At 29.8% G+C, this 8,355-nt stretch overlaps 1 protein-coding gene across 1 annotated transcript; it reads left to right on the top strand.

The window, feature by feature from the left end:
• Nucleotides 1-2,810: 2,810 nt before the first annotated feature.
• LOC119679185 (probable cytochrome P450 4ad1) lies at nucleotides 2,811-8,319 on the top strand. Its single transcript, XM_038091390.1, has 9 exons — nucleotides 2,811-3,048; nucleotides 5,496-5,605; nucleotides 5,864-6,143; nucleotides 6,266-6,335; nucleotides 6,411-6,537; nucleotides 6,614-6,766; nucleotides 6,819-7,074; nucleotides 7,165-7,353; nucleotides 8,067-8,319. The coding sequence occupies exons 1-9, from the start codon at nucleotides 2,883-2,885 to the stop codon at nucleotides 8,282-8,284; spliced, it is 1,569 nt and encodes a 522-aa protein (XP_037947318.1). The 5' UTR covers nucleotides 2,811-2,882; the 3' UTR covers nucleotides 8,285-8,319.
• Nucleotides 8,320-8,355: the final 36 nt, after the last annotated feature.

The raw sequence follows: 8,355 nt of genomic DNA, 5'->3' as shown, positions 1-8,355 counted from the left end.
ATTAATCCAGTTTTTTTTTAGATTGTATGCGATTTACAAATAAACATTAGATTTGTTGGTATCTTTGAAATAGAATAGCCTATTATAATAAATAGTCTACAAAATACTCTCTGATATATGCCATTTTTGTTTAAACTATATTTGATCTAATAATGTGTATTCAAAAATCAAAAAGTTGGAAAAACGTTTATAAATCCGGAAGTTATTCATACAATTACTTGTGTATAAACCACCAGGTTAGTAACTAAATCCTAATTTATCTACTCTTTTATTTGATAGCATATTTATTTAAAAAAAGTTCTTAAATGGTATGTATATAAAGTAATATACATGCAAATATACATTCATAAGGAACAGCATTAAAAAAACATAAATCCGTAACAACATTCTTGCTCTAATAGAGCTCTTGACTAGCATAATGGATAACAATAAAAACTTTTCATTCTTTAGTTTTTATTCTTCTTATTACAGGGTGTTCATATATAGATGAATAAGAAGAAATCGGTTCAGCGGTTTGCTATGGTCCCTAAAAGTATGTGATATTTCCGTTTTTATATTTTTAAATTTTATGAAATTTTATTAAATTTTATTATAATTTTTTTAGGCATCAAATTAAGCGGCACTTAATTGTATACCTATGACTTTAACTATTTGAATCAGGGCTGTCTAAAGCACATGCAGCCCACGGATAATGCTTGTGCGGCCCGCGATATGTTTTTAATCTACCACAATTATACAAATTTTCTTTTGGTACACTACATTATTTTATTTTTATGGTATACCAAATAAATGAATTTGAATTAACACAATATTTAACATCATAGCCGTATTTTTATTTTTCTTCAAAATAACTATAGACTTATGCATTTGTTTCTGCGGAACTCCAATCTGTACAGTGATTTGTATCGGCCCTCGATCGCATGTCCTCTAGACAGCCCTTATTTGTATGAACCATTTTAAAGATGTTGATAGTATTATGACTCCAGGTCGATCACAGACAAACTTTTCTGTAATATTCTATATTTTGGTTAATGTGAAAAATATGATCTCATTTTCATACAATGTTTTCGTTTGTAAAAACAAGGCATCACCTTCTGAATTTATGTCAATTAGGAAAGATCCAGTATGTGTTAACATACACATATATAAGTACATGTTTAGTAATAACCACAATTCAAAAACAATTATTATGAACTCTAAACTTTTCGGCTATCAAATAATTTTCAATTTATATACTAAAGTATTACCATTAATGTAACAAAAATTCTTGACTTCATCTGTGATAATAATCCCAAACAGATGATTGAATAAGTCACAATCTAATCACATTTTTAATCAACCAAATTTAATAATAAATATTACAAAATACTGGTAAGTTCAAATTAATGTAATACTTCATAATAAATCAATTACATAGATTAAGTATGAATTTATATGAATTTAAATTTTTTTTAATATCTAGAATTAAAATTAATTTTTTAAACATATTTACATAAGAACTACTACGATAAGATAAAACTTCGGAACAGATTTAGAGCATATGAGTATTGAGTCTGAAAAGCTTTTGCTAGTGAAACATCCATATAGCACCAAATTGTTTTGTATATCAAGGCTCATTGTCAGGTTCAGAGCTGAGTGATAGTAATGATGAAATAACTTTCGATTCCACACCATATTGAAGTTCCAAGCTTATGACGTCAATAATGTTGACTAAAGTCTCAATATTATTACTCATACTCATGTGTAACAGAAGATAATAATATGAGAAAAAAATAGCAGAACTCATTTAAGAATGATTTCAACATAAACTGTTCTTGAATTTGGTTTAAATAGGTTTGCTTTTAAATTATTAAAAGATATAATAGACTCGATTTCAATATATGAAGGCCCTGTATTTATGTGATTTTAAACTGCTATTAATATTAGTTGTATTCTTTACCCGTTGATGAATATTACTTAAAACAATTATAACAGTTTATGCTCATACTTAAGCATCAATTAAAAAAACTTCTCATTATAATAATTAATTTAATTAATTTATTACATGCACTACTTAACAGTAGGAAATTTTAAGTTATAAGTAATAAAATTTTTATAGGTGTGCTTTACTTCCGAATCTGTGCTAAAAGAAACTTGAGTTCAGATATATAAAAATGTTAACTACAAATATTTTTAGTTTGCTACTAGTAAATATTTTATTATATTATTAAGTTTTAAAAATTTTTTTTTATTTGTTTTAATCGAGTTTCTAGTTAATCGAGATATGTAGTGTTTAATTACTGTTGTTATTTCATTAGCCTCCAATTACAGTAAATAAATAAATATACAAAAGTAATAATAATATTTATATAAACAAATAAAAATAATTCGAAGCAGAAATCGTTTTTTATATTACGGCATTTTCTGAACTTTGTACCTTGGAGGCAGCTACCTCGGACAGCCAAAGCGTCACTCCCTGAAACGCTTAACCGAAGCAAGTGAGTCAATGATTATGTCAGTTGTTGTGGTCAGGTTAGCACTTGAAGCTGTCGTAAATTTAATTGCAAATATTATCAGTTTTTTTGGCTATTGATTAGGTGCAATATAAACAAAAAGAATTACCGGCAAATGAAGTAGCAATAATTGGCGAGTGAACATAGCAGACCCCATTTTATCTTATGCCAGTGTTATCCAGTATCAGCAGATAAGAAATTTTTCTGTGCACCAGAAAGAACTCTGCATGTATACAATAAGTGAGGTGTTTTATTTGAATCAATATATAATATTTAACTGCCATTTTATAAAATTTCAGTTGCAATTTATTCGGCGGTTGTGAAAGTTCAATTTAAATAAACGGAAAAGACATATTTAATGAGAAAATATTAACTATTTTAGTTATCAACATGTTTTGGCTAGCTTTATCAATTTTGATACTAACAGTACTCTTTTTTAAAGGCTTGAGGTTATTAAACTATATTGATCATGTAGCTGGTATTATGGAAATGATACCCGGCCCAACGCCTTATCCGTTTGTAGGAAATATATTTCAGTTTGGCTTGAAACCAGAAGGTGAGTGTGACAAATATATTTTCAACATAATTACTTTTGTAGAGTGCTTAAAGAAAAGTGATTGTATAAGACTTTTATAGTACCTTAATATGGAATGAGTTCTATAACATATAATATATGCAATATGAAACTTTATAACTTAAACGGTTGAACCAAAATTCCAACTCATACAGCAACTTATATTGGCAATTCTATTTTTTTAGTCGATATTTAGTTCTCATTTATTTAAGATTGTTGCTTCGTATTTAAAGTTAATAAAGTTTAAGTGAAGATGGGAAGTTATTTAAAATGAGAATGGGTGACAAGTCTGTATAATGTTACTATGATAAAGAGAGGTATGAGGCACAGCTGTGTTGTCAGGTTAAACTATCACAAAAATAAATGAAATTATATAAATTGCTAAAAAAAACCATGTGAACAATCACAACACGGTTAAGAAATTTAAAATGTATCAATAGAGTAGATTGCCAAAAGAAGCTTAATGTTCTTTAAAACCTCCTGAGCTGTGAAAAAAAACAATTCAACGCGGTCAGGTCAGCTTTTTAAGAATAAAAACATAGAACTCTATAACAAAGTTTTTATGATTCTAGCGGAAATATTGCATGAGGTGGTTGTAATAAATAAATATTTGCTCAAATTACCCAATATGTGTGTATGAGACCCCAGATAATTACTGACAACTCAATATTATATTAAATAAAATATTTTCTGTTCTATAGAAACCAAATTCCTTTAATTGAAAATTGATTTTTGTGTGTTAATAAATTTTTTCCAGCTTTCACAATTTTTTTTTAAATAGATACATTTTCGTATAATTCTTTCATGTAAAATACAAGTTTTTATATTTTTTATAATTTTAATAATTGTTTTCTATTTATATATTTTTTTCCTTAAGCTGTTGCCTTTATTTTTCAAATTTTCACTAAAAGTAATTTTAGTTACAAATACTTTAAAATAGTTTATTAACAATTTTTCCATGGGGGTCTAGTTTCCTAAAAGCCGGTGATTTTAACAAAATATTTTTATTCATTTTTAGGTCATAACAAACATTCTCTTAACAATATGTTAGAAAAAGTTTTTATTTAAATTTTTATGAATAATGCGTGTAGTAAAAATTGCTGTTATCTAAGTGAAAAACTTATCACCATAATTATTTTACAATGAATTTTTAACAATGCAATAAATGTATAAATTCAATAGTAATAGTAGCAACGTATACTTATGTCTATCTAAATGTGTTCTATATGTATACAATATAATTTGAAATTTAATATAGTAAAACTCATGTTTGCTAATATTCTGCTTCAAGGATATATTAAGCTACATCAAATGTTCAGTTTTTATAAAAATATCAACACAAAAGTTTTTAAAATAAAGCTATTTTTATATGCAACGAAAGGAAAAATAATGAAAATATTAAATTGCAATTTCGCACTTCTTAGGATACAATCAACTGCAACACTGTATTTATGTTTTTTGGTAGTTTTTCCGTAATTGCGTTTTTCTCCCGAAACCACAACCATTTATACGCACGCCCTCCCACTAAACGCGGTTGTTGCCCCCCGCTAATGCTTGGCAGTTTTCCAAAAAATGAAAAAATGTTGCCAGTACATCCCACAAAGGAAAATGCAATACCAACGTTGAAGTCAGAAAGCCAAAATGAGTAATCCCAGTGCAGCATATGCTCCATGTACATATAGCTCGGACTGTGATGGACTCCTGCTGAGGTTTCGATATGTTATAAAATTTAAAGCGAAATTATGTGTGAGATTTGCGGACAGAATTCACTATGTTCAACTCACCAACTATGTTCATCATATTTAATAAAATATAAAATATTTATGCAAAATTTAGCAATGTTTTTCATGTAAAAATGAAAAACTATGGGATGTGTTGAGTAAAAGAATGGACCAGTTATGCAACTTAAAATACATGAGCTGCATCCGGTGGTTATTAAAGCTTCTAACAATTTTCAGATTTTACGAGTGGGACTAAACAGGTTATTATAGAAAATGATTGACTACTTTTTACATCTGTTTTTGCTGCTGTCCAACGATTGCTTTACTTTGGTTAAACATGCTGGGGGCTAACTTTCTCATGGACGTTCCATTAAAGAGTTTTTAAAGTCTTGATAGAAATTTAGTAAAAATTTTGCATCTCATTACTATATTTATACTATTTCAATTAAAGGTTTTATTTACTTTCAAATAGTAACCGCTTAGAACTATTGATATAAACTTTTATTCAGTTCTGCTATTTAAATGAGCTTGACGCTACTATACGCAAAAAGCAATCCGCAGTTTGATTGAGTAGTAACAACAACTCTATGTCTTATCTAATCTTAATACGCTAATACGTTCAATACGTACAACTTACAGAGAATCGTTATTTCAAAAACTCACAATTTTATTTCAGATATATAGTATTATACCAATTTTTCATTGCAGAATACCCGAAAAAAATCTTACAATACTGCAGGAAATATGAATTTCAAGGTTTCCGTTCTCTGGTATTTTTCCAATATCACGTAATGCTAAGTGATCCGGCGGAAATACAGGTAACAACTCTCGTGTACCCAAATGTGTTTACAAATGTGCTTACAAATTCGTTTTGAAGAAAACACATGAATTTAAATGTAGTTATGTAGTTTAACCGTACGTGTTTATGTCATTGCCTTAAATTGTCAGTGTTGCCAGCGGATATATTTAATTTACAATAAATTTAACTTTCGTATAAGCAAATATATCACACATCCTTATTTTCCGCATAGTAACTTTTTAAATATTCTCGCATTTTTATTTGCTTGGCAAATCAGAACATGCTTTCCAGTTCTGCTCTTTTGTATAAGGAACATTTATATTCATTCCTGCGTCCATGGTTGGGTGACGGCTTACTAACTAGTTCCGGTGCTCGTTGGCTTAAGCATCAGAAACTTTATTTGCCTGCTTTTGAGAAGTCTTCCATCGAAGGATATCTGCGTGTGGTAAACCAAACCGGCACAAAATTTATTGCAAAGCTGATGGAAAAAGCTGATGGATCGGAAATTTTGGATGTGCAGCCATTGGTACAAAATTGTACATTGGATATTGTGTGTGGTAAGCAATGCGATATAATATTACTGACCATACAGTTATACATTTGTATTGCTGTATTCACGCTGAAACAAACATTAAGTTATTGAAAATACTTTATAATTTTCAAATAAATTATTTAACAGAGAATGCCACTGGCGTAAAAAGTCAGTCGCTGGACGCAGTGACAACGGAATTGCATACCGCCATAAAAGAGTAAGTACTGCGCTTTCACGATTACACTCCGATTACATTCAGTTTTTTATCTTTGATATTCTTCTTTGACTGCAGCCTTTGCGATATTATTCAGGAGCGCACTTTTAGCATTGTGAAGCGGTTCGATACACTCTTCGTATTAACTCCTTATTACTGGATTCAGAGAAGTGCCTTACGTGCTCTCAAAAAATCAATAAAAAAGGTCAGTAGAAAAGCATTTTGATTCTCAATACCATATAAGTTGTTACTTTAGCACTACTTATTCATTTACTTAATAGATAGTTGAAGATCGCCGAGCCCAATTACAAAATGGAAAAATCAAATCTACAGATAACAAACCATTTGTTGACGTCTTATTACAGGCAAAACTGGACGGTCGTACATTGAAAAATCACGAAATATTCGAAGAAATTTCGACTTTTATATTTACAGTACGCAATAAAATATTTATTTTCTTCCATTACATTAATAAACATTTTTAAGGGGCATGACCCTACCGCATCCGCTCTGTCCTTTACGCTGTATACATTGTCGCGACATCCACATGTACAACAAAAAGTTTACAATGAACAAAAAAGTATATTTGCTCAAATCGAAGAAGCAGAACTACGCAACGTGGATGTTGGTACAGTACACTTGGATGAGATGCAGTACTTGGAATTGGTAATACGCGAAACTTTACGTCTCTATCCTTCAGTGCCATTAATCGCACGCACAAATCGTAAATCAATTGACATAAGTAAGTTTATGGCAAGAAATTAGATTTCAGTTTTCAGATATTTTTTTAGATGTTTTTATCTTTGTAATAATTAATCAATATTTTTAATAGATGGCACAAAAATAGCAAAGCGCACCACAGTTATCATGTGCCTCATTGCCATGGGCTACAATGAGAAATACTTTGATAATCCTTGCGAATTTCGACCAGAACGTTTTGAAAGAATTTCAACTGATGAAGGTATTGGAATAGAAGCATTCAAATCTGTGCCTTTTAGTGCAGGACCACGGCGATGTATTGGTAAGTACTTAAAAAAAAAAATATTTAATGAAGAGGATTTATTTATAATAACAATGTGGTCCGGCCTAAACAAAAATTTATTAATAAAATCATTTTGGTGAACTTCTTCACAGTGAAAAGTATTTCCTAAAAGTCGCGATACAAGAGCAAATCAAGACAATACCGAATTACCATCATAAGACTTCAGCTGTCTTATTAAACGGTACTTAGTTAGTGAAACGAATAATTTTTAGAAAACACTTAAACATTGTGGGTTATATATCATATTGTTCATGATTTGAGGACAAAAAATTGTATTCCATTTATTTTTTGAAGTACTCACACTGAACAATCGGTTGCTAAAAGTTGTCCAATGGACTAAAAAATTCTCTCTAAAATTTTTGACATTATTACATGACATTGTTGTTGTTGTTGTGATTTGAGTTAGTGCTATTGCGCACTTTTACTCTATTGTGGCTGGGGAGCTTATCCCTGCCCCACACTAAACTTTAACTATACTAGAATCATTATCATATATTTATTTTCTAACTGATGACGGACCGTAGATCAGCATTTCTTCCTGTGCGTCCTGAGGTGGACTTAAGGTTTCTTAGAGCGGGGTTGGGCAACATATCAACTTTTGTGAATAATTTTAGGGCATTGTATTATACATATTATATTTATAAGGTATATATCTTTAAACGTTTGGATAATTAATTTTATTAACATTTCAGCTGAGAAATATGCCATGCTAGAGCTGAAATCGATTCTTTCAAAGGTTGTGCGTAACTTCGAAATTTTACCTGCCAAAGATAACTTACCGCCTGGTATAAATGATCACTCTAGAGAAGATTGTGTACCACAGAGTGAATTCGATCCTATACTAAACATCAGAGTAACCCTTAAGTCCGAAAATGGTATACAAGTGCGACTGAGGAAACGATCAATATAATTAAAAAAAAATAAAAAATACATTTTATAAATATATTTATTTGCTCTAATTAAATTAAATACATGTATCTT

The sequence above is a fragment of the Teleopsis dalmanni genome, chromosome 2, assembly GCF_002237135.1.
Source record: "Teleopsis dalmanni isolate 2A chromosome 2, ASM223713v2, whole genome shotgun sequence".
NCBI classification, from domain to species: domain Eukaryota; kingdom Metazoa; phylum Arthropoda; class Insecta; order Diptera; family Diopsidae; genus Teleopsis; species Teleopsis dalmanni.
This window is presented reverse-complemented; position numbering and strand designations above follow the sequence as displayed.

Bases quoted from the DNA above. Each gene is read 5' to 3' on its own strand.
- LOC119679185 (XM_038091390.1), top strand. From the start codon at position 2,883: ATGTTTTGGCTAGCTTTATCAATTTTGATACTAACAGTACTCTTTTTT. The intron at 6,144-6,265 runs GTAAGCAATGCG...ATTATTTAACAG, and splicing joins TACATTGGATATTGTGTGTG to AGAATGCCACTGGCGTAAAA. The intron at 6,767-6,818 runs GTACGCAATAAA...AACATTTTTAAG, and splicing joins TTTCGACTTTTATATTTACA to GGGCATGACCCTACCGCATC.